Below are 25,208 nucleotides of genomic sequence, written 5' to 3'. Positions count from 1 at the left end.
CTGTGGGGCTTTTCTGGGAATAGCTCTGCTTTCAAAGCACAGCTCCTACAGCTGATGGATTTGTAGCTCACATTTCCAAATGTTCCTTCCCTCCCTGAGGATACTGTGGGAAGACCCCTGTCACATTCATGTTTTCTGAAAAATCCCCTTGCCCAGGATTCTTCTCCTGGGAAGCCTCAGAGAAAAAGGAAATTTTGCTTCTCATTTGCTTCTCCTGTGTTTTGCTGCTTTGGAATGTGGTTGGAGATTGTTTATCCAACTGGTCATTGTTTCATTGGTTTCATGTGAATTGTTTTTACTTAATAATCAATCACAGCCAGCTGTGTCAGGACTCTGGAAGAGTCACGAGTTTTTCATTATTATCTTTTAGCCTTCTGTCTGGATCCTTTCTCTATTCTTTATTATAGTCTTAGTATAGCATAATTATAATATAATATAATATAATATAATATAATATAATATAATATAATATAATATATATTATATTATATTATATTATATATATTAATTATAATATATTATATTATATAATATATTTATTATATATCGTGTTAATATAATTAGTTTATATTGCCATAATTACATTACATTACATTAATTAAAATTACATTACATTACATTACATTACATTACTATATTATATTATATTATATTACATTACATTATATTACATTACATTACATTACATTACATTACATTATAATGACCACTATTTAAGAGCATTATTTATGCTCTTGGGCCTGAGATCTGGATCATTTGTCCTTGGTCCCCAGCTACAGAAGGAATTGTTTTGTCTCCCTGCTCTGTGCACAGAGCTCACCATCCCCTGATATGAATCTCAGAACTACACACTAAAGCAGCACAGAGTCTGGAAAGTATAAAAAATATAAAAGCTAAACCTGAGCTGTCCTGTTTGCCACCCTGCTGCCACCCAGCAGCACCAGAGGCACAGGGACACCGAGCTGTGCCCTCAGCCCCATCCTTGGCAATCTTTCATCTCCAAGGGGTTCCGTTCTTCATCATCTGGCACCTCTGCGTGGGCTCCAGCTCTGAGTCACGTTCTCGGGCTGAATGTGGCGTTTGGGTGGGTGGGATCCCCACCCCTGGGGGTGTTCCAAAGATGTGTCACCCATGGGGATGTGGTTTGGTGCTGGGTTAGTGCTTGGACTTGACCTTAAAGGTCTTTTCTTTAATGCTTCTATGGTTTAGAGAACCAATTCCTGCCCTGTCCTTCACACATCCCAAATATTCTGCTGGATCCTGGGATTTCCACCACCAAAGAGCAACTAGAAAAGTCTGGTTAACTCTCATTTTCTCTGCAAAAAATGAGAATTGCAGTTACACAGTCCTAGTCCTATTCCTTCTAATTCCAGACCAATTCCAGGTGATGTAGTCCTGTGGGCATTGTGGCAGAATAATTGTCCATTGGCCATTGATTGTACAAAATTGGCCATTGATTTATACAAAAAATGCCCTAAATGGGGCAGATAAATGGCAACAAATCTGGCAATGTGTATAAAGGTATCTTTAAGAGTGAGGCATGTCCTAGCTCATCAAAAAGATGATTCAAGTGAGTCACAAACTAACAGGAAAGTGAACAATGCAGCGTTTTTCTGCAGAAACTGCCTGCCCATGGCTGGGACAGTGCCCTGTTTGGTGACAAGCTGGGGAGGGCAGTGACACCCAGAGCTGGGGCTGTCACCAGTGCTGCTCCCCAGGGACTGAGCCAACCCCTAAACACCCTCAAACACCCCAAAGGGAATTTTCCTCACATTTATCCTCATCCCATGGGCATCCTTAAACCCCACAGCTGGGCAGGGCTAGGGGAGCTGGGCCCTTTGGGTTTCCTGGACTATTCCTGGGAAAATTGAGCCTGGATATGATCCATTTTCTGCCCAGCATTGACGTCTCACTCCAGCTGCAGGTTTATTTACAAGAGGGTTTATTGAGTTCAGGGGAAGGGGACAGAGCCAGCTCTGTAAATTAATGACACAAAAACACACACACAGAGAACTATGGGGTACAATTAAATAGAGGTTTGGGGAAGGCAGCTTCACGTGGAGGTGCTGTTTGGATTCTTCTGCTTCCTCAGGTACTCCTGGAACCATTTCTTGTCTGGGTCCACACACACCATCCCTTTCAGCAGCTTCACACTTGGGGAGGAAAAAGAATGTCCTGGGAGTCAGTCTGGGGGTTCCTGCAGCATCCTGTCCCCCTTTTCCCTGCCAGGGCTGACTCTTGGCCTGCTGGCAGCACAAATGGGGCCATTTGGGGCTGTTTGGGTCAAGCAGGGAGGGAGGTGAGTGTGCAGAGCCAGGTGAGGACAGCCCGACCCGCAGCACCTTGTGCAAGGGGGTCACAAACATCTTTTTATGAAAATCCTTTCTTGAGATTTTTTTCCCTTCTGAGAAGCTGAGAGGCCTCAGGGACAAAGTGTAAACAATGGTTTTCTGCTGCTATGGAATGCAACAGGTGGATCTGTGATTGGTCTCGTGTAAATGTTTGGAATTAGTGACCACTCACGGCAGAGCTGGCTCTCTCTCTCTGTCCGAGCCACAAACCTTTGTTTTTCATTCCTTTCTATTCTTAGCTCACCTTCTGAGATGAAACTTTTCATTCTATTCTTTTTTATGTGTAGTTATAATGTAATATATATCATAAAATAACAAATCAAGCCTTCTAAAACATAGAGTCAGATCTACATCTCTTCCCTCATCCTGTGACCTCTGTCACACAAGGGACTCGTTTTGGGGAGTCCCCAACAATGGGGATTGGTGGGGAAGGAGGGTGAGCGAGGTGAGGATGGGCTGGAGGGGAGGAAGGCTGGCTGGGGGCTGGGGTTACTCACAAGACAGCCCTGTGGGTGCAGGTGGAGGCTGTTTCCAGGTAGCCCAAGATCCTGGACTCTGGGATTTTCCGGTGGTAGAACATTTCCTTGGAGCAGCACTTGGCTCTGAGGCTGCGGACTGAGAGCAGGAGGGAGGGTTCAGTGCTCTCCCTGTCCTGCCATGAGGGGTGTGGGCTCTGCTCCTGCTCCCTCATCCCACAAAGGGAGCATCTTGCAGCCCCAGGGGTGATGCTCTGCCCCAGGGTGTGAGCACCCTGCCCTTAGAGCTCCCCAGCTGGGACTCTGGGGCTGAACCAACCCCATTCTTACTCCATTTTTACTCCATTTTTACTCCATTTTTATTCCATTTTTCCCCTATTTTTAGTCAATTTTTACCCCATTTTAACCTGGATTTTGAACAAATCCAGCCCACCCCCATGCTCAGGCAGCTGGAGCATCTTGCCGCCCCAGGGGTGATGCTCTGCCCCAGGGTGTGAGCACCCTGCCCTTAGAGCTCCTCAGCTGGGACTCTGGGGCTGAACCAACCCCATTTTTACTCCATTTTTGCTCCATTTTTAACCCATTTTTACTCCAATTTTACCTGGATTTTGAACAAATCCAGGTCATCCCCATGCTCAGGCAGCTGTGATGCCCCCACAACCCCAAAACCCCACAACCCCATCAGGAGCTGAGCTCTCCTCCCCTTCCCCAGCCCCAAACCCCATCAGAGCGAAATCTCAGAAGGGAAAATCTCCCTGCTGCTACTTACAGGACATGCCCTGGCTTCCAGTCCAGGCAGCTGCCAGCAGCAGGACGAGCAGGGCCAGGGAGATCCTCATGTCCACCCCGAGGTTCTGTCAGCACCAGCAGCTCTGGTTCTGCTCAGCCCGCCAGGAGCTTTCTGCCCTCCTGCATGCAGCCCTGGGTGATTTATACCAACCCCTGCCAGGCTTTCCATGACAGCTCTGGACCGTCCCCGTGGAAAGAACCGCTGGGATCTCTCCATGAGGGGCGAGTGGGGAGGGGAAATTCCTCCTGGCAGCCACTTTGGCCACCGTGACAGCCCAGGGCTGCTGAGAGGTGTGGGAGAGGCTGGTGATGCTGGGCTGGGAGTCTATTTTGGGTCGGGTTGTGGCCACCAGCAAAGAGCACAGGATGATGCTCACCCTTGTGAGTTCCTGTGCAAAAACCACTCCTTGCCATTGGCTCTGGGGCCTCTGCTTGCTCTGGTGTGGTGGCCGGGGTTGTTTCTCCATCTGTCACAGACATCTTTTATGAAAAATCCTTTCCTTAGGATTTTTCCTCCTGAGAAGCTGAGAGGCCTCAGGAACAAAATGTAAACATTGATTATCTGCTGCTGTGGAATGCAACAGGTGCATCTGTGATTGGTCTCATGTGGTTGTTTCTAATTAATGGCCAATCAAAGTGAACTAGCTTGGACAGAGAGCCTGAGCCACAAGCCTTTGTTATCATTCTTTCTTTTTCTATTCTTAGCTCACCTTCTGAGGAAATCCTTTATTCCATTTTTTTATATAGTTTTAGTATAATATATATCATAAAATAATAAATCAAGCCTTCTGAAATATGGAGTCAGATCCTCATCTCTTCCCTCATCCTCAGACCCCTGTGAATACAGTCACATCCATCACCCATTGCTGGGTGGCTCTGCCACTGTCACAGCACCCATCACATTTCCTGGTGGCATTCCTGGCGTTTTGGGCTGCCTGAGATCCCCCTCTGAGGGAATTTGGGCTGTTAATTGGGACGGTGGATGAGGAGCACAGGAGGCCCCCTCCGCCCGGCCATGCTGTCCCTCTGGTTCCTCCTGGGTTTGGTTTGGCCCCATTCCCCCCTGGACACCCTCACGGAGACCTGGCTGAGGCTCCAGCTGCTCCTGGCTCCTTGCTGGTCCCAACACCTGGGCAGGAAAGGCGGCAGCAGGACCTGCCCAGGCCCCAGAGACTCGCACACACAGATGTTTGCACGTGGGAATCGCGTTTAATTCTGGTCAGAGTCGACAAAACACAACAGAGGAGCTGCTCTCCCTTCACCCCCAGACTGCTGCAGCCTCTCCATGGACCACAGAGGGTCTGGACTCTCCATCCTGGTGGGCTGGAAAAGGCTGGAAGAGGCTGGAAAAGGCCTCCTCCTGCGGTGAGGGTCATGGTGGTGGGGAGGATGTCCCTCGTGAGCTGCTCCATCCAGAAATGTCCCCTCTGCCGGCGTGGTGTCCCCCACAGGGTCGTCCCCAGCCACCCCCCTAGCTGGGGATGGAGAAGGAGCTGACTTGGAAGCTCTGCTGGTACCTCTTGACCCACGGCCTGCTGGCCTGCGTGCAGATCTCCTTCCCGTTCCTCACCCTGAAGCTGGGGCACAGAGGGGCTGGGGTCAGTGGGGACCCCAACCCTGAGCTCCTGAGGGGCTCAGGGGGTCAGGATGGACCCAGAAGAGCAGGGCAGGGGTGGGCAGGGTGCAGGGTGGGTTTGGGGTACTCACATCACAGCCTGGTGCGGGCACTCGGGGCTGGTGGGGTAGCAGGCCACCACGTTGTCCCTCTTGATCCTCCTGGTCTGGAAGTTGAAGCAGCACTTGTCTGGCATGGCTGGAGCTCCTGGGGGGGCAGCACAAGCCTGGCTCAGCCTGGAGACCCCCAGGCCCTCCTCACCCTCCTGCCATGGCAGTGGCAGCTCTTTGGGGGGATCCCCATGTGCTCTGCGCATGAAGCAAACCTGACCCCACAGCCCTGGGCTCTGTCCCCATTTCCCATCCCTGGGTTCTGTCCCCATCTCCAGCCCTAGGTTCTATCCCTGTTCCTCTCATCCCTGGGTTCTGTCCCTGTCCCCCATCCCTGGGTTCTGTCCCCATTCCCCATTCCTGGTTTCTGTCCCATTCCATCCAGGTTCTGTCCCCCAGCCCAGTGTTCTGTCCCCATCCCTGGGTTTCTGTCCCATCCCCATCCCTGGGTCCTGTCCCCATCCCTGGATTCTGTCCCTGTTCCCCCTTCCCTGAGTTCTGTCCCTGTCCCCATCCCCAGGTTCTGTCCCCCATCCCTGGGTTCTGTCCCCATCCCTGGGTTCTGTCCCATCCCATCCCTGGGTTCTGTCTCTGTCCCCATCCCCATCCCTGGGTTCTGTCTCTGTCCCCATCCCCAGCCCCTGGGCTGGGGGCAATGCTCACTCTGAGCCAGGCTGTGCCAGCACAGCGTGCAGAGGATGAGGAGGGCACAGAGCACCCTGGATGCTGTCCCCATGCCGGGCTGTGGCAGTGGCTGAGCCGCCTGTGCTGGGGCCAGCCTGCCCCGGCTGCTTTTATGGGGGATCCATGGGGGAGGGCCTGGCCCCTGCCACGTCCCAAAGCACAGAGGGAAAGTGATACTTCATCCCCTCATCCCCTCCCCAGCCCTGGGAAAGGAAGAATGTGCTCCCAGGCCGTGCTTCTGGCACTGATGTGCTTGGGATTTTTCCTGAGCTCCAGTCCTGAGTGCTGGGGCTGACGGACAGGCTGTTCCCAAAGCTTGGCTCTGCACCCTGAGCCCCTGGGCAGGCTGTGTCCAGGCCTCGTGGAGGGGAGCTGAGAGGGTTTGGGGATGTCCTTTGGATGGCTCAAGGGACAGGCAGGGTCTCCCATGGTGCCTGTCCTCCCCCTGCCCTGCAGTTTTGTACCCTGGCCCTTGGGACCACCAGCCAAAAATCCCTCTGCTCCTCCACCACAAAATAAACAGCCATAGAGAAACCACAAATCATAGAGAAACAGCTTCTGCCTGGTTGCATCAGGCACACAAACCCCTCTGTGCATTTTTGGGGGTGTTTGGGGCCCAGGGGGAGGACGGGCAGGTGGCTGCACTTCCCCGCTCTCGGTGCCAAAGCAGCAGCTCATGTTCTTGGCCGTGCTGGGCTGGGAAAGAGAGGCCAGAGAGGGAATCCCTGGTGGATTTGGCCTGGCTGCAGCTGTCAGAAAAGCCCCTTCTCCCCCCAGCCCTGCAGATCCCAGGGCGCTTCCCAGCTGCCTGCAGCTGGCGCAGGAAGGGGAGCAGCGGGAGAGGCGGAGGCTGTGCTGGGAACGCTGAGAGATCCTGGGGTGATGGGGACACAGCCCTGCACAGAACCACAGATCCACCAGGCTGGAGGAGACCTTAAAGATCGAGTTAAACTCAACCCAAACCCCTCAGCTAAACCCTGGCACCCAGTGCCACATCCAGGCTTTGTTAAACACCCCCAGGGATGGGGACTCCACCACCTCCCTGGGCAGCCATTCCAGAACTTTATCACTCTTTCTGTAATGAACTTCTTCCTAATATCCAACCTATATTTCCCTTCATGCAGCTTGAGACTGTGTCCTGGTCTGCCTTGGGGTGCTGCTCCTGGAAGGGGAATGTGTGAGGTTCTGCACGCTGTGCTGGCACAGCCTGGCTCAGAGTGAGCATTGCCCCCAGCCCAGGGGCTGGGGATGGGGACAGGACCCGGGGATGGGGACAAGGACAGAACCCAGGGATGGGGACAGAACCCAGGGATGGGGATGGGGACAGGACCCGGGGATGGGGACAGAACCCTGGGCTGGGGGGACAGAACCCTGGGATGGGAAATGGGGACAGAAACCAGGAATGGGGAATGGGGACAGAACCCAGGGATGGGGGACAGGGACAGAACCCAGGGATGAGAGGAACAGGGATAGAACCTAGGGCTGGAGATGGGGACAGAACTCAGGGATGGAAAATGAGGACAGAACCCAGGGCTGTGGGGTCAGGTTTGCTTCATGCGCAGAGCACATGGGGATCCCCCCAAAGAGCTGCCACTGCCATGGCAGGAGGGTGAGGAGGGGCTGGGGGTCTCCAGGCTGAGCCAGGCTTGTGCTGCCCCTCCAGGAGCTCCAGCCATGCCAGACAAGTGCTGCTTCAACTTCCAGACCAGGAGGATCTCACAGGGGTGAGAGGATGAGGGAAGAGACGAGGATCCGACTCCATGTTTCAGAAGGCTTGATTTATTATTTTATGATACATATTACATTAAAACTATACTAAAAGAATAGAAGAAAGGTTTTCATTAGAAGGCTGGCTAAGAATAGAAAAAGAAAGAATGATAACAAAGGTCTGTGGCTCAGGCTCTCTGTCCAAGCCAGCTGGGCTGTGATTGGCCATTAATTAGAAACAGCCACATGAGACCAATCACAGCTGCACCTGTTGCATTCCACAGCAGCAGACAATCAATGCTGACATTTTTTTCCTGAGGCCTCTGAGCTTCTCTGGAGGAAAAATCCTAAGGAAAGGATTTTTCATAAAAGATGTCTGCGACAGGAATGGGAATTCACTCTTCTCCAAAGCCACTTCCCAGAAATCAGCCTCAGTTTTTTTGGGATGACAGTGAGGTGCCAGGGGACACCCCAAGGGTGGTGGGAGCAGATAATTGGGGTTTGTCTTTGTCTGGCAGAGCTGAGCACCTTTTGTCATCGCCCAAATTCCCAATTCATCTCTCCTGGGAGAGCAGAGACGTCTCTGGCTCTGCTCTGGCCCAGCCCTTGGCTCGCCTTTCCCCGACTGGATCCATCTTTCCCCTCATCCCTTTTCCTACCCCCACGCACCGCAGAGCTCCTGCTGCAGCTGGGGCAAACAGGCCCTCTAAGGGTAGAAAATGTTCCCTGGAAAACAAAAGGAAGGGGAACAGACAGGGTTTATTGGCCTGGGAAAACCCCTTTTGATGATTCCAAAGTAAAATTCCGAATGCAGCAGGCAAAGAAGGCCGGGAATGACATTCCCAGCTCATCGGTATTTGATGCAGAGAAGGGCAGGGACATGGGCAGAATCTCTGCTCTGGGGTGGCCCCAAAAGTCCTCTGATCCCACAGATTATCTGGGCTGGAAAACATCTTTTTCCTCCCTTTATTCCCCTGTTTCTGTTGCTATAGGACACAAAATAAAACATCGACACGCAGCTCTCTAAAGTAAAAAAGAAGAAAGTTTAATTTCTAACTTTAATATTTACAGATTTCCAAAAGTGACAGTGGATTAGGACATGACAGTGCTACCTCTCCAATGGCACTAAATAAATTAACAGCTTATTAAAACTATTATAAAATTTTAATATTATTAAAATTTATATTAAATTATTATTACATTTTTCTTCCTCCATAAAAAAATACAAAACAATAAGCTATTTAAGTACAGTGCGTAAAAAAGTTCGTTACAAAGTACAAAAAAACATCAGAAGGCTTAGAAAAAATTAAAGAAAAAAACAAAACAATATGGTTTCTTGGGGGCTCTGTTTTTGCACTCCTAGCTCTGGGTGTGAGACTGGGACACAAAGGGAGAGCCCGGGACAACCCGGGACAGCCCGGGAATGTCGCTCCCCCCAGGGCAGAGCTGCTTTTGCACCCTGATGCTTTATCGATGCTTTATTTCCCTCTCAGCTGATCAATAACCCCCGGGGCAGCTGCTGCAGCTGGGGCAGCCAAAGGGAGCAGAGCTGCTTTGTCAGGTCAGGGCTGTTTCTAACAAGGAATTGTTTGATTTCTTCTTCTCTCTCTTTTTGATTTCTTCTTCTCCCTTTTCAAGCGTGGTCGGGTCAGCTTTTCCATCTCACGCTGAGGTAACCGCTGAATTCACACCCCCTTCGTGCTATTTCCTTTTTTAAAAGTCCTTGTCCGGCCCCAGCCACGCAGGACTTCCCCAGCTGCTGCAGAGATGGTTTCTGTCACCAAAAAAATGTCCCCAAAAATAGGTGTCCCCTTTGTCCACTTGTTAAAAACGCCAGTCATTTGTTTTTAAAATTTTGAAAGTTTAATAGTAATAAAATGGTTATAAAAATAGTAATACAATTAGAGTAATAATAATTTTGACAATTTGAATTAGGACAAATATGAGACAACAAGTACAGCACGAGCCCGAAAACGGACCCACGTTAACAGAGGATTAACCCTTAAAAGCAACAGCCTGTTGCATATTCATGCACTTCATACATAATGCATAAATTCCATTCAAATACAGGATTCTGTCTGGTCATCATCAACTTCTTCCTCCAAATCCTAACAGCACCTTTGAGGTGGGAAGAAGTTCATTTCTTCTGATAAAAGAGCAATAAATTCATTTTCTCTGAAAGATTTAGGTGTCCTGTGGTTGATATCTCGCAGCGAATCCTTTCTTTATAAAAAGCATCCTACATAGCATAGTTTCTATTTTAACAATTTTTATAACCTAAAACCATATTTAACACAGTACTTAAGATAATTAATACAGCATTACTTTCTAAAACAACACATATAATATTAATTTTAATATTTGCGAAAAGCCAATCATAAAATACATGCATTTTTCACACCACCCACATCCCTGCAGAGCCCAGCTGGATTCTGCTCCCAGAAAGCAGAAAGTGGAGATGTTTTGGGGTATTTTTTTGTCCAAGGCATTGCCTGGCACCCAGCTGGCCTGAGACTCCTTCCTCCTATGGGATTGAGATGGAATGAGTGCTGCCATCCTTTTCCAGGGGAGATTTCACCAGGAAAATCACAGCTAAATCCAATTTCAGACATGTTGATGCTGTGGGAGGAATGCTGAGCATGCCACAGGTGTTGCTGGAAGGAGAAGCTGGTCCAGGCTTGGACCGGCCCATGTCACCCTCACCTCCCTAATTCAGGCTCAGGAAAAGGTTGGGAGTGATGTTCCCACCTGTGGGAAGTGGAAACACCGTGAAAAACATGGCATTGTGCGGCTTTGGTGTGAATCTCTGGGGGTTTGGGCTCCTCTCTTGATTTTGGAGCTGTGTCCCCACATCCCGCTGGCCTAGAGGGAGAGCAGCCCCAAAGGGAAGGGGTTTGAGCCCAAAACAGTGGTGGGGACCTCAGAGAGGTGAAAAGTTCCCATTTGGGATGACAAACTCTGTCCCCATCTCCTGAGGGAAGGGGTTTGGTTGTTGTCCCCTTGTCCCTGGACACAGGGAAGGGGTTTTGGGGTTGACCCCTCGTCCCTGAGCACTGGGCAGGGGTTTTTGGGGTTGTCCCATTGTCCCTGGGCACAGGACGGGGGTTTTGGGGCTATCTCGTTGTCCCTGGGCACAGGGAAGGGATTTGACATTTGCCCCCTTATCTCTGGGTGCAGGAGAGGGGTTTGGTGGTTGTCCCATTGTCCCTGGGCACAGGAGAGGGGTTTTGTGGTTGTCCCATTGTCCCTGGGCACAGGGAAGGGGTTTTAGGGTTGTTCCCTCATTCCTGGGCACAAAATGGGGGTTTGTGGTCGTCCCCTTATCCCTGGGCACAGGAGAGGGGTTTGGTGGTTGTCCCATTGTCCCTGGGCACAGGACAGGGGTTTTGGGGCTGTCCCCTCATCCCTGGGCACATGGAAGGGGTTTTGGGGTTCTCCCCTTGTCCCTGGCCATTCCACCCTCTCTCGGCTGTCCCGAGCTGAACTCTCCCCGTTCCCCGCACCTCTCCGGGTGCTCGCTGACTCATTTCCCGTGTCCTTTGGCCCCGGCATCCTGGCTGCCCCCGCAGGGACGGCCCCGGCTCCTCCAACGCTGATTTCACACCCAACTCCTCTGCCTGAGATTGCCATCAGGGCTGGGCTGCTCGGGCTGAGCAGCCCTGGCCTTTGAAAACCCGGAGTTCAGAACTCAGATAAACCCAAAGCCTCCTCTGACTCCTGATCTGCAGCTCCTTTCCTGGTCTGAACCCCCATTCCTGATCTGTACCCCTATTCCTGATCTGCACCCCCATTCCTGATCTGCACCCCAATTCCTGATCTGCATCCCAGTTCCTGATCTGTCCACTATCCTCATGATTCCCACAATTCCTGATTGCTGCACACACCAATTCTGAAAAGATTCCTGCACCCCATTCTACAGTTGAGTCCACTCTCCTCATGATTTCCCAGCAACCTGAAAGGCGCAAAACAAGAAAAAGAAGGATAAATCCCAAACCAGCAAGGAAGATGCTCATAAAATCCTCCACATCCAGGTGCTGGGATCAAAACAAATCCCAACAATCCACACTGGCAGCTCTCTGGGTTTTCTCCAGGCTCCAGCCCCAGGGCTGGGCAGTGCCCATGGGATGCAGGGGATGGGTCAGGGGGATCAGCACCACCAGGGTTTGGGGAATTCAGTGTCAGCCCACCCGAGCTGGCCCCGGCTCCCCGCGGTGCTTTCCCAGCTATCAGCAGCTCCGATCTGCCTTTGTGGCCTCGGTGACCTTTTTCACACGTATTTTCTGCCACCGCCTGACCAGGGAGGAAAAGACACCCCGAGGGAGATGAATTCATTTCCTCCAGGCCCACCCCGGGGTGTTTTCCTTGAGAATCTTCCCCTGGCATCGCTCCGAGCAGGTGGGGTGGGGTGGGTGGAGCCCCGGTGGGGACTCCCCTTCCCCCGGGCTGGAAATTCCCCCGAAATCCTTCCAGAAATACCTCCTGGGCTGGGAGTGGGGAAGGACCTTCCTGATGTCCCCAGGAGTTTGCTGCAGGGAACATTCCAGGTGGGAAGGGTTGGAATGGGACAGCTCAAAGGGGATGAGGGAGATGGTGGGGGTGAAGATGGGGATGAAGATGGGGATGATGGGGATGATGATGGAGATGGTGAAGGGGATGATGAAGGGGATGAAGATGGGGATGATGGGGATGAAGATGAGGGTGAAGATGGAGATGATGAAGGGGATGAAGATGGAAATGATGGGGATGATGATGGGGATGATGAAGGGGTGAAGATGGAGATGATGAAGGGGATTATGGGGTTGAAAATGAGGGTGAAGATGGGGATAATGATGGGGATGATGAAAGGGATGAAGGATATGGAGAAGATGGGGATGATGATGGGTATGATGGTGATGAAGATGGGCATGATGGGGATGAAGATAGGGATGAAGATGGAGATTATGGGAATGATAATGGGGATGAAGATGGAGATGATGAAGGGGATGAAAATGAGGATGAAGATGGGGATGTTGAAGAGGATGAAGATGGGGATGAAGATGATGAAGAGCACGAAGGTGGGGATAAAGATGGGGATGATGAAGGGGATGAAGACAGGGGTGAAGATGGAGATGATGAAGGGGATGAAGCTGGGGATGATGATGGAGATGAAGATGGGGATGATGAAGAGGATGAAGAGGAAGATGGAGATGAAGATGGGAATGATGGGGATGAAGATAGATGGGGATGAAGATGGGGATGAAGCTGGGAATGAGGCTGGGGATGATGAAGGGGATGATGAAGGGGATGAGCACCAGCTGTGCAGGGCTGGGTGAGCCCTGTGTCCCTCTGTCATTTTTGTCCCCTCAGGGCGTTCATGGCAGCAGCCCAGCCCTGACCTGGGTGCGGTGCCAGCCCCGGCTGGGCACGGGCAGGGTTTGGGGCGCAGCAGCAGCAGCGGCGCTGGAGCTCCTGAATCCATCCAGCCATCCCTGGATGCTGTTTTCCCGGCGTCTGGCACAAGATGTCAGTGCTGCCCCACGAACGGCTCTCGGTGCTGTTCTCCGCACGGCCTGGCCGGGTCACGGTGCTCATTGGGGTTCCTAAATCGGGGTGCAGCACCCCATGGTCCGGATGTACCCGTGGGGACCCACTGGGGCCTCTCCCTGCTGATGGAGAGGTTCCTAGAACAGCGGGTGATGCTCAACCTCCCCTTTGGAGGCTCCCAGACACCTCCAGAACCACGGGAATCATCTGGGGAGAGATCCAGGAGGAAAGAGGATAAAAAGGGAAAAGAAGCTGGGGATGAAAGAGCCCAAACCCTCTCCCAGCAACACGTGGCAAAAAGGGGGGGGAAAACTCCCTCAAAAGAGTGTTGACAAGTCTGGAGGCTTCTGGGACCTTGTGTGACCAGGAAAATAACACATCAAAGACCCCACGTCCGCCTGAAGACAGATAAAAACTCCGAGCCAAATGTTCTATGAATATTTAACTACCATCAATATTTAATGAGCAGATAGAGGGAGATTAAGAGCAGAGGGATCCATTCTCCCTGTTTGCTCCAGACCCGCTCTCGGGGTGCTGGGGGACTCTTGGGGTCACACTCTGTGCCAAAATCGGGGTGCAGGGACCCCAAAGAAAGGGATAGAGTGCCCCTAAAAGGGAAGGTTTTGTTTTCCAAGCCTCACTCAGAGAGAACTCTTGACCTGGGTGTTGTAAATCCAAACCAGCCAGCCAAGGAAACAGCTAAAAGTCTTTTTGGAGAGTCAGGACCCAAAAAAGCATCACTGCCCATCAATGGATTGGCTGCTGAGGGCAGCAAACGCAGCTGGAGAGTGCAGAGGCTGGGGCAGGATCCAAGCTCCAGCTTTTCCAGGGGGCAGGGAAAGCTTTGTGGGATCGTGGTGCTGCTGGAGGTGCTCAGTTTGGGACGCTCTGTGGGGCTGGCCTCGGTGGGGGTGAGCTGGAGGTGACTTCTCCTCTTGCTCTAGATCCATCGAGGTCTAGCATGGATCTATCCATCCTCTGGATCCATCCAGGTCCATCCTAGGTTCATCCTGCTCTAGATCCATCCAGGTTCATGGATTCATCCATGCTCTGGATCCATACAGGTCCGTCCTGGGTCCATCCATGCCCTGGATCCATCCAGGTCAATCTTGGATTCTTCCTGGTCCATCATGGATCCATCCAGGTCCATGGATTCTGCTCTGGATCCATCCTGGTCCATCTGGGTCCCTCCTGCTCTGGATCTGTCCAGGTCCATCATGGATCCATCCAGTTCCATGGATCCATCCTGCTCTGGATCCATCTAGGCCCATGGATCCATTCAGGTCCATCCTGGGTCCATCCTGCTCTGGATCTGTCCAGGTCCATCATGGATCCATCCAGGTCCATCCTGGGTTCACCCAGCTCTGGATCCATTGTGCTCTGGATCCATCCAGGTTCATCATGGATCCATCCTGCTCTGGATACATCCAGGTCCATCGTGGATTCCTCCATGCTCTGAATCTATCCAGGTCCATCCTGGGTTCACCCAGCTCTGGATCCATCTTGCTCTGGATCTATCCAGGTCCATGTTTGTCCCTTTTTGGGCTTCAAATCTCCTTCTTGCCCCGGTGCCCAGGGACCCCTCCAGGTCTCGGCCACAGCCATGGGGACAGGGAGGTGCCGGCCTGTCCCCATGCCAGTGTCTGAGAGCCGGAGGGGTTCCCATCTCTCACCCGCTCAGCCTGGATTTAGAGCCCATTTTTTAATGGGATTTCCCTCTTTGGGAGCTGCCTTGGCTGGAGGGGCTGGAGAGGGCAGTGAGAGCCAAGCCGGGATGGGTTTTCCCTGTGCTGCGGCCAGGACATGAGGGATGGTGGATGTTGTCGTCTGATTGCAGGGGTTCCACACTGTTGTCTCCTTATCACAAAAGTTCCAAACCTTCTTGGTGTTCCTTGTGGGCAGCTCCTCAGTGCACTGACTCTTTCTTCTTCCAGGGATGTTCCAAGGAATATTCCAAGGGATATTGCAAAGGATGTTCCAAGGGATATTCCAAGATAATGTTACCAAGGGATGCTCAGGGATATCTCCAAGGGATGTTCCAAGGGATATTCCAAGGGATATTCCATGGGATATTTCAAGGGTGTTCCAAGGGATATTCCAAGGATGTTCCAAGGGATGTTCTGAGGGATATTCCAAGGGTGTTCCAAGGGATGTTCCAAGGGATGTTCCAAGGGATATTCCAAGGGATGATGCAAGGGATATTCCATGGGATATTTCAAGGATGTTCCAAGGGATATTCCAAGGATGTCCCGAGGCATATTCCTAGGATATTCCAAGGGATGTTCCAAGGGATGTTCCACTGGGTGTTCTAAGGGATGTTGCAAAGGATGTTGCAAGGGATCTTGCAAGGGATATCCCAAGGGAGGTTCCAAGGAATATTCCAAGGATATTCCAAGGATGTTCCAAGGGATGTTCCAAGGATGTTCCAAGGGATATTCAGCTGGCTGCTGAAACCACTGCCACCAGCCCAAGCTGGGCTTTATTCCCCACTCCTGCTTTCCATGGATTTCATTTTGATTTTGATGGAAATTGATTTATTTTTTCCCCTCCACCACAGCACGCAGAGCTGGCTGAGCAGCGGCAACGATCCTGGGGGGGACCCTCACCCTTCACAGTGAATCCAGCCATCCCCAAATCTCCTTTAACACCAAACCCAGCCCATTCCCCGCCGTGCCCCGGGGGGACGGGCATTTCTCGGGATCACTGGGGTATAAAATCTCTCCTGGGTCGGGAGGGGAGCGGGGCTGGGCGTGCAGGACCTGCTGAGCCCTGCCCCGCTCCCAGATCTGGGCCATTCACCACCACTCGAGACTTTTAGCGCCCCGAGCAACGGCGTGTTCTGCTGATGAGTTCTTTCTGCTCCAGTAATTACAGTGAGGAATTTGTCAGAACGAGCTTTCGAAAAGCCTCCTCGTCTTGTTCTGATTTTACCTGGAGTGTAAAAAGTCATTAGTACAGTAAAACAGAGGCTGGGCTCGGGCGGAGAGCGCGGCACACTCAATATGCACAAAAAAAAATTAAAAAAAAATTAAATTATTGTTTTTCTCTTCTCCTCAGATGGAGTTTTCTCTCATTGGAGTTAGCAGGATGAGGAGGCGAGGCTGGAAGGTGGCTGGGCATGGTGGGATGTGCTTTGTCTTTCCTGGGGTCTGCTGGTCCCCTCTGTTAGGAAAATTAATCCACAAACACCAGAGATTTATGTCCAAAAAGGGGACAGAGGAGTCCTTTTACTTTATTCCAATAAAGGGAGAGGCCATGGGGCATTCCCCTGGGATCTCTCCAATTTTTGGAGGATGCAGCCTCCCCTTTTTATCCCAATTTCCCAACCACATTTCCCTTCTCTCTTTCCCCACTGGCTGAGGTACTTGAGAGGTTCAAACTTCCAAGAACACCTGATACCAAAGATTTCTTTCTAATGTATAACCCTCCCTTTTAATTTTTAATTTTTACTGAATTTAGGGGTTTTTCTTCCCCATTGTTTCTTTCATCTCTCAATGTCTAATTTCTTTTATCAGCAAACCTAAAGTTTATTTGCAAAAGCAAATATCTTTTTCCATTCATCAATCACTGAAATTATCCCCACTGTTTCTTTTCTCTCCCAGTGCTGCTTTTATCTACCAGCAGACCCACAGCTTGTTTGTAAAGACAAATCCGCTATTCCTCTCACCTCTGTCCCTGCTATTGGGGACAATTTTTGGTTTCACCCTCTCCCAGCAGCTTCTCTGCTTTCTCTGGAGCTTGGGCTGTCCCTGGAGAGCAAATCCAGTGGAAAACTCAGCGGGTTGATGTCCTGGATGGCCTGGGGCTGACAGAGAGCCCAGGGTGGGGAAAACCCCTCCTGATCCCAGCATGGCCTGGAAATAGCAGCAGTCGTGGTTTCAGAGCCTTGGGGCTCGGGTTTCGGGATATTAACAGATGTCAGCCGGAGTCTGGGGAGCTCAGGCTTGAAATGAGCCAGGAGAAAGAAAAAAAAAATCATATCAATAGCACAAAAAAATGTGGAGCTGAGGACGGGAGGAGTCGTGGAGTGGGTGTCAGCAGCCTCCCTATTTTTGGTAGGGAGATGCAGCCCTCTGGGAAGGTGCTAAAAAACAGGGTTTTAAAAAACTTTACAGCCAAAAAATAATCAAAATTTAGCAAAGTATAGGTGGGGTAAAGAGGATTTTCTCATCCAGAGCTCTGCTCCATCTGCCTCTGTGGCACCACATCCATTCCTGGTGCTGCTTTGTCCCTGTTCTGCCGAAAACTGATGGGAACTTCCACCCCCATGGCTTTTGGGGTTTTTAATTTTTTAATAGGTTTGAAAAAAGAGGCATATCAGTCTTGGGCCCTAATCAAAGCATTTTGGGTTGTATTTAATTAAATGATAACTTTGAGGGCTGAAGGAAGGGATTTGAGGGGGGCTGCTTGGATTTCAGGGCATTTCCAGCATCCCTGAAGGCAACTTGGAAGTGGAGAAGGGATTTCAGGACAAAGCTTCTCTCTCTGCCAGTGTGAAACCCAAACTTGTCAGATTTCCTCTTTCTTTATTTCATGAACAACTGGGCCAAGTTTGATGCTTTTGGTGTCCTCAAATCTGGTTTTAGGGCCCAGAAATCCTGGGGATTGGGAGAACATTCTCTGGAGACTCCCAGGTGCCAGGCTGGAGTTTTGGATGCTTAGGGAATTATTTTAATTTAAAAATTAAAATAATTTAAAAATGATATATAATATAATATAATATAATATAATATAATATAATATAATATAATATAATATAATATAATATAATATAATATAATATAATATAATATAATATAATATAATATAATATAATATAATATAATATAATATAATATAATATAATATAATATTTTTCTATTCTATTTATAATATATTTTTAAAATTTAAATAACTTGGTAATTATTTTGCTTTTTTATTAATTTTGGTTTTTTATTAATATGATTAATCCACATGCACAATACTAGTTTTTGCTTTTCCATTTCCTTTCTTGAGGAATTTTGGAGTGCTAGGACCCATTTTTCCCTTTGCTGCACCCCAACTCCACACACCTGGAATTGCCCTGCTCTGCAATTTTCAGCACCCCTGGTAAACATTGATTATTCCCTCTGCTAAGCAATGCCATCCCATTGATAAACATTGATTATTCCCCCTAATTAGCAACGCGCTCCCCCATATCTGTGCGTGCTGGGAAGGCAGGGCTGCCTCGTGCTCTGCTCCTGGGGTAAATGGCAGGTGAATGAGATTAGGAGCTGGGAGTGAGCCCTGCCTGAGAGCCTTAACTGGCAATTCCCAGAAAAAGGCAGGGAAATAATTCAATATCCCCCGTGTGACGCCGCTGTGGTGGAGTCAGGCTCGGCCCGTGGGGCAGGGAGCCTCCGGAGGCATCCTTGATTCCATCAGCACCATCATTGGGCTGCAAACGGGGAATTAGGAGCGTTAATTGGGAGATTCGGGGCTGGGAGGGGCTGTTTGCTTCCCCTCCCCTTTCACTGCTGCTGGGAGCCCCCCAAAATTCACCTGCAAGCCCCCCTGAAGGCTGGCAGGCACCCTGAGGTCATTTGGGGTGTTTGGGGGGCCAGCCAGGGCTGGGCAGGAGCAGCTCCCACCCAGCTCCTGATTTCACTTTGCTGGAAACCCAGCAGTTCAGGGCTGGCAGGAGGGAACCAGACACCGGTTCAAGGTCAAATCCAGCAGCTTTGGCCAAAAAGCAGGAAAACAACCCCATTTTGGTGATCCACAGCATCCCAGCCCGCAGTCCCAGAGGGGGATTTTCTTTCGTGTCTTTGCCCAAAGCCAGGGCCAGAATTCAGCTGCAGTCACGGAGGAGCTGCCACCCCTCAGTCCTCAATTTCCACAGCCCTCTCCTGGATTTTCCAACCCTTTTCCAAGCCTTCTCCTGGATTTTCCAACCCTTTCCCCGAGTATTTTGGCCATTTCCCCACTCTCCATCTTCTTCCCTCCCTCCATCACCAGGATGAGGAGGAGCTGAGGATCCCTCAGGAATTTTCCCTATTTTATTCCCAAAAGAGGAATAAATATCCCCTGTCAGGCACAGAACCAGGAATTCTGTCCTGAGGAAAGGGAATTCAGGGATTTTCCTCAGGATAATCCCTGGTGCTTGCAGCAGCTGCCCCAGTGGGATGAGCCCATCCCAATCCATCCTAATCCATCCCATCCCAAACCTGTGCCCACAAATCCTCACCAGTGCATGCCCACTGGTTTTACTGGGATTCTCCACCTTCCCATCCTTTTCCCAGATCCTTCAGCATCCCTGCATGAAGCAGCAGCAATGGGAAAAGGGAGAAGTGACTAAAAAAAAGTTTTTAAGGACCCTAAAAGCCACTTGGAATCCTCACATTTTTCCCAGCAATAAAGCTGGGATATTACCAAAATCTCTTGCTATCAAAAGCTGCTGGTAAAACTCCCATCCATCAGTTGTGAAATTCAATATTCCTGCCAGGAATTGCTCCCTGTGTGGATCCAGGCTCTTCTCTGCCATCCCCCACCGGGCAGATGCTCCGGGATCTGATGGTTCGGCCATTCCAGGGGGTTTGGCTTTGAATTTGAGGGATTTTGGTCAAAAACCCCAGGGTGTTTGGCTTCAAATTTTTTTTTTGAGTGAAAGGAGGTGACAAAGGACACCCAGGACAGCACCTCAGTCCTTTTGCAGAGCCCTCCAAGGCTGTTGGATTTTACAAACCCTAATCCCAGAATGCAGATAGGGGGACTCTGCACTCCCAGCTCCATGGGAGGAAGATGAGGCTGAGGAAGGATGGGATAACCCAGCAGCTGCTCCCTCTGCTCCCAGAGGGTCTGAAAGGGTTGGAAACATCAGCAAATCCCTCCCCACAGCCAGCCCCATTATCAGGTCGATGGAAAGGATCGATCAGACGCTCCCCGGAGGCCCTGGGGGCTTTAATTGAGCTGTGCCCACCTGTAGCCAAACCCTGAATCACTTTTGGCCAGACACCACCGAGGGCAGGGGGAGTTTTGCTGAAAAACCCGAGAGAAATCATTGCTAGAAACCTTCAACAGCAGAGCTGGCCAGAAAATGCTGATTCTTTCCCCAAAGACAGCCCAGCCATTATCCCACTGGAGAATCCTCCCTCTCTCCTGGCTGTTCTCCACCCTTCCCTTGTGTGGATTTTTGGGGGCTTTTTAAATTTTATTTTAAACAGCTGCTGCCTATTGAGCAGGGAAAAAAAAAAAAACCCAAAAAACGATGTTGCAGGAGGCTCTTTTGACCCTGCTGCTATAATTATTCCAGACTCCAGCACTGGCTGTGCTTCAAATGCAATTTTCCCCGACGCCTCCCAGTCCTGCCGGTGGCTCCTTCCCGTCGGGTCCGCGTTTGCAAATCCCTCTGCACGGATTTCCCGGCAGGTTTTGCCTCTCCTGAAGGGTTTTCCCTTCTTGTTTCGGGGATATTTTGGGTGATACCCAATTCCTGCTGCCATTCCCTGGTGCAGGAGAGGAAATCAAGGAGCCAAACCCATCCCCTGCTCCTAATTCTGCTTTTTCCATCCTCCAAATCCCAGCGGCCCCGTTCACACAGGGGATGTGCCCCCTCCATCCCCACCCCAAGGGGTTAATCCTTTTTGCCCAGAACCAGCTGGGAAGATGCTAAACGAGCTCCTGAAAAATTCATGTTCCTAAATGCTCTTTCCAGGGGGGTCCAGGCGGGATGGGAGCAGCCCCAATCCCAGCTGGGATTGCTAATGGCAGCCAGGGACGGATTTTCCTGGATCCTGTTCCTGTTCCAGCTGGGATCCCGCATCCCCCTGGCCATTATGGGATGCCCATTAGGCTGACCCAGCTGGTTCTGCAGCTGCTCCATCGTTATCCCGCCGGACACGGCAGCCGGGAGGGAGCTCCGGGATCAGAGCCAGGCTGGCTCCGCTTCCCCGAGCCTGGAGGGCACCGGGAGCTCCGGGATGGGCAGGATTTGGGGATTTGGGATGGGTTTGGTCCTTCCTTGCTCGGGGAGATTCCCCTGGGGAAGGGTTGGGGTTAAAATACCCCAATGGAGGCAAGGAGGGAGAATGGGAACCCCCCTCCTGCTGCTGGTGTTGGGGTTTGGGGTGCTTGAGGGGGTTTGGGGTTTTGGAGGTGTTTGGGGGTTTGGAGGTGCTTGAGGGGGGCTGGGGTTTTGGGGGTGTTTGTGTGGGTTTGGGGTTTTGGGGGTGTTTGGGGTTTTGGAAGTGTTTGGGTGGGTTTGGGGGTTTGGAGGTGTTTGGGAGGGTTTGAAGGTACTTGGGTGGGTTTGGGGTTTTGGAGATGCTTGGGTGGGTTTGGGGGTGTTTGGGGGGGTTTGGGGGTTTGGAGGTGTTTGGGACGGTTTGAAGGTACTTGGGTGGGTTTGGAGTTTTGGGGGTATTTGGGTGGGTTTGGGGTTTTGGAGATGCTTGGGGGGGTTTGGGGGTGCTTGGGTGGGTTTGGGGTTTTTGGGGTGCTTGGGGGGTTTTGGAGGTGTTTGGGTGGGTTTGAGGTGTTGGAGGTGCTTGGGGGGGTTTGGGGTTTGGAGGTTCTTGGGTGGGTTTGAGGTTTTGGAGGTGCTTGGGTGGGTTTGGGGGTGCTTGGGGGGTTTGGGGCTTTGGAGGGTTGGGGGTTTGGAGGTGTTTGAGGTTTTGGAGGTGCTTGGGTGGGTTTGGGGTTTTTGGGGGTGTTTGGGTGGGTTTGGGGTGCAGCAGAGTGCCCGGCTGGGGACACAAGGGGCACTCATGGGGGTGGTGGGGCGTCTGAGCTGCCACCACCCCATGGCCAGGATCAAACTGGTCCCAGGGTACCCCCAAAACCCAAATCAGGCTGTGGGATGGAGCAACCTCATCTCAAGGCACCCCAAAAATCAAATCAGGCTGTGGGATAGAAAAAATTGATCCCAAGGCATCCCAAAAACTAAATCAGGATGTGGGATGGAGCAAACTGATCTCAGGGTACCCCAAAAAACGAATCAGGCTGTGGGACGGAGGAAACTGATGCCAAGGGACCCCAAAAAATGTGTCAGGATTTGGGATGGAGCAAATTGTTCCCAAGGCACCCTAAAAAACCAAACCAGGCTGTGGGATGGAGCGAACTGATCCAAACAAAATGGTGGGCTGGTCCTCACTGTGCTGCAAATTCCCCCCTCAGCCCCTCCAAAATGAGGATAAAATGAGGTGCTGGTCCTCACCATGCCATAAATCCCCTCAGCCCTTCCAAAATGAGGATAAAGTGATGTTCTGGTCCCAACCCCAAATTCCCATGGCCAGCCCAGCCCTGATTTCAGAGGAGCTGCTTTTAAACTCATCCAGTTCTTAAATCCAACTCCAAACCTTTACATTTTAATTTTTTTTTTTTTATTTTAACCCCAAAACAAACAGCCAAGAGAAGAAAGTCTCTTGTTGGCCTCTGTGGCTGCCAAGATAACCAACCCTCCTAATGAGCTGCTGTAATTAGGTGCTTTGATTCCCCGGTGCTGGAGGAAGGGGGTGCTCATCAATTCCCTGGGTTTGGAGGATGTTGGGATGCTCTGTTTCCATCAGGGATTTCACAGGATGCACACAAAACGGCGATTGAAAGATTGGGGAACCCATCCTTGGTGTTTTTTCCTCTCAAAAATAGACGTAAAAGTAGAAATGGAGAAGTTTCCCCATGGGATAAACAAAATTTTGGAAGGAAAAGGGAAATAATGTCACTGCTGGTCTATTGAGATGTTCTCCTCTGAGACCCCCTCCCCAACCCCCAACTTTGATAATATTGACTTTTTAAATCAGCTGAAATATTAAATCCCTCCGTTCTACCCCGAAATTAATATTTTAATAGAATATAAAAGTGGAGGCAGGGATGGAGCCGAGCAGTAAAAGTGAAATGAAACATTTTTATCTCGCAGGAAGGAGCGGCTTTGGCGCCACTGCTTTGCTTCTTCCTTCCGCTCCTTTTATGGGGCTATTAAAATATTCATTTTAATATTATAAATATTGCATTCAATACCTAATGTGCCTTTGCACTCTTTGGGGCACCCAAAAGTCAGAGCAATTTGCTGGGATGTGCTCAGGAGTGAAGTATTGAAGTATTTCAGCCCTTTTTTTTTTGCTTTTTCCACCCATTTTTTTCTGGGAGGATGGAGAACCTTGGGGTGGCCTCTGGGACCAGTGACAGAGCCATGGATCCACGGAATAAATCATTAATCCAGCTGGACAATTAATTCCAATAAAAGGCTTTTCCGCCCACCCCCCTCCATCTCCTTAGAAATAATCACATAAAATGAATTTATGGCAATTACGGGATTCCTCTATTTCTGTCATTATCAGAACTATAGAAGGGAGGGCTGAGGATACAAATGGATTTCTGGAAGGGTGGGAATTGAGATGTATTTTTAATCATGTTTTAGGATCAGCCACTCAGGATTCAGCTCTGGGGCAGGGCTGGGATGCTCCTGCCACCACCAAGGAATTTCCCTGCGTGCATTATTGGAAAATAATGGGAAAAGCAGAGGCTTGGAGTGAGGCTTTCACTCACCTGACACATCCCCAGGGCTGGTTTGGATTAATTCTTTCTGGTTTATGAGGGATTTATCTCCTTTGAGGGTCCTGGGGGTGAAAAAGAACAACTCCAAGTGTGAAGCTCAGCGCTGACTCTTGGCTTTTTTTGGAAAAACCTCCCAAAAATAGTTTTTGGGATGTGTTTTCATGCATCCAGAGGAGTGGTTCGCACACCAGGAGCTCTCCTTGCTCTCCATGGATTCATCCCAGCAAAGCCTTGCAAACAGCAGAGCTGGAGAGAGAGAGGCCGTGCCTCAGTTTCCCCAGGAATGGGGACGTGTCTCCCTCCCGATGCCACCCCCGGAGGTCCCCTGGCAGCAGCGACACCTCCAGCGCGGCTCCCACAGGGATTAGGGTGATTAGCGTCCTGTTATCCCAGCGATTAGTGGGATTAGGGCAGGTGAAACGCCGGCCGGGGATTATTGCCGGGATGGAGAGGCCGGCGCTGCTCCCTGCCCGAGCTGGCACCGAATCCTCCGTGGGATTGGGATTTATCCACGTGGGAAGCGCCTGCAGCCCGTCCCACCCTGCTCCGTGACCATCAATGGGGTGACAGTGGGGTTTTGGGGAGTGGAGCCCATGGGGGGAGTGGGATGGAGCTGCTGGCCTGGCGGGGATTTGGGAATCACGATTTGGGAATCACGATTTGGGAATCGCCATTTGGGAATTTGTCCAGACCAAATCATGCCTGGACATCCCCCCGTGGCTTTTTTGGGATAACTCCTTGGAAAATCCATCCGGAAGTTTTTCACCATTTGGGAATCACCATTTGGGAATTTGTCCAAACCCAATCCTGCCTGGACATCCCTCTGTGTTTGAATTTTTTTTGGGATAATTCCTTGGAAAAGCCATCCAGAAGTTGCTCTGGTGGGTCCCCACAAGGACACCATTTGGGAATCACCATTTGGGAATCACCATTTGGGAATTTGTCCAGACCTGGACATCCCTCAGTGGGATTTTTTTTGGGATAATTCCTTGGAAAATCCATCCAGGAGCTTTTCAGGTGGGTCACCACAAGGACACGTGTGAAATTGTTCTGGAGTTACGTTTTGCCCTTCCCCGCCTCAGCTCCTGCTGAAATAAGGGGATTTATCTCTGGCATCTCCCCCTGGCTTTGCTCCTCACTCGGGAGAGATCCCAGCCCACTCCAGCCCCCTCCAATGCTGGAGTCATAAATAAAATCCAGCTGGGGTAAAAATACTCCTTTCTGGAACGGCTGGAAAAAAAAATAAAAAAAAAAATCTCCCAGCGGTGCTGCCAAGAACCTGCCAGAGGCACGGCGGGAACGCGGGAGGGATTGCACCCAAACATTCCTCTTTAAAAGCCTCATCCATCAGCGGGAAAAGCATCCCGAGGCGGGGAAGGACACGGCACCATCCCCGGTTTGCCAGGGCTCGTTCTGGAGTGGGGAAATTGAGAATTTGTCCCAC

General features: G+C 50.7%; 3 protein-coding genes across 3 annotated transcripts; all 3 read right to left on the bottom strand.

The window, feature by feature from the left end:
• Positions 1-1,928: 1,928 nt before the first annotated feature.
• On the bottom strand, positions 1,929-3,730 carry LOC135455661 (C-C motif chemokine 7-like). Its single transcript, XM_064729041.1, has 3 exons — positions 3,597-3,730; positions 2,849-2,966; positions 1,929-2,153 (listed from the first exon to the last, which is right to left on the bottom strand). The coding sequence occupies exons 1-3, from the start codon at positions 3,664-3,666 to the stop codon at positions 2,054-2,056; spliced, it is 288 nt and encodes a 95-aa protein (XP_064585111.1). The 5' UTR covers positions 3,667-3,730; the 3' UTR covers positions 1,929-2,053.
• A 1,357-nt stretch (positions 3,731-5,087) lies between these two features.
• On the bottom strand, positions 5,088-6,082 carry LOC135455609 (C-C motif chemokine 4-like). The gene is made up of 3 exons (XM_064728955.1): positions 6,005-6,082; positions 5,324-5,438; positions 5,088-5,193 (listed from the first exon to the last, which is right to left on the bottom strand). The coding sequence occupies exons 1-3, from the start codon at positions 6,075-6,077 to the stop codon at positions 5,088-5,090; spliced, it is 294 nt and encodes a 97-aa protein (XP_064585025.1). The 5' UTR covers positions 6,078-6,082.
• A 6,441-nt stretch (positions 6,083-12,523) lies between these two features.
• Positions 12,524-14,692, bottom strand: LOC135455992 (uncharacterized). The gene is made up of 3 exons (XM_064729572.1): positions 14,681-14,692; positions 12,825-12,985; positions 12,524-12,632 (listed from the first exon to the last, which is right to left on the bottom strand). Exons 1-3 carry the CDS (start codon positions 14,690-14,692, stop codon positions 12,524-12,526), a joined length of 282 nt encoding a protein of 93 aa, XP_064585642.1.
• Between the last annotated feature and the right edge of the window lie 10,516 nt (positions 14,693-25,208).

The sequence above is a fragment of the Zonotrichia leucophrys genome, chromosome 19, assembly GCF_028769735.1.
Source record: "Zonotrichia leucophrys gambelii isolate GWCS_2022_RI chromosome 19, RI_Zleu_2.0, whole genome shotgun sequence".
Taxonomy (NCBI): domain Eukaryota; kingdom Metazoa; phylum Chordata; class Aves; order Passeriformes; family Passerellidae; genus Zonotrichia; species Zonotrichia leucophrys.
This window is presented reverse-complemented; position numbering and strand designations above follow the sequence as displayed.

What these genes read in the sequence shown, in the direction of transcription:
- LOC135455661 (XM_064729041.1), bottom strand. Translation starts at nt 3,666, where the DNA reads ATGAGGATCTCCCTGGCCCTGCTCGTCCTGCTGCTGGCAGCTGCCTGG. An exon ending in TGGAAGCCAGGGCATGTCCT is followed by an intron (nt 2,967 to 3,596) that starts GTAAGTAGCAGC and finishes TCCTGCTCTCAG; the next exon opens with TCCGCAGCCTCAGAGCCAAG. An exon ending in TGCACCCACAGGGCTGTCTT is followed by an intron (nt 2,154 to 2,848) that starts GTGAGTAACCCC and finishes TTCCTCCCCAAG; the next exon opens with TGTGAAGCTGCTGAAAGGGA.
- LOC135455609 (XM_064728955.1), bottom strand. Translation starts at nt 6,077, where the DNA reads ATGGGGACAGCATCCAGGGTGCTCTGTGCCCTCCTCATCCTCTGCACG. An exon ending in CTGGCACAGCCTGGCTCAGA is followed by an intron (nt 5,439 to 6,004) that starts GTGAGCATTGCC and finishes CTGCCCCCCCAG; the next exon opens with GAGCTCCAGCCATGCCAGAC. An exon ending in TGCCCGCACCAGGCTGTGAT is followed by an intron (nt 5,194 to 5,323) that starts GTGAGTACCCCA and finishes TCTGTGCCCCAG; the next exon opens with CTTCAGGGTGAGGAACGGGA.
- LOC135455992 (XM_064729572.1), bottom strand. An exon ending in TCATCTCCATCTTCACCCCT is followed by an intron (nt 12,633 to 12,824) that starts GTCTTCATCCCC and finishes CCCATCATGCCC; the next exon opens with ATCTTCATCACCATCATACC.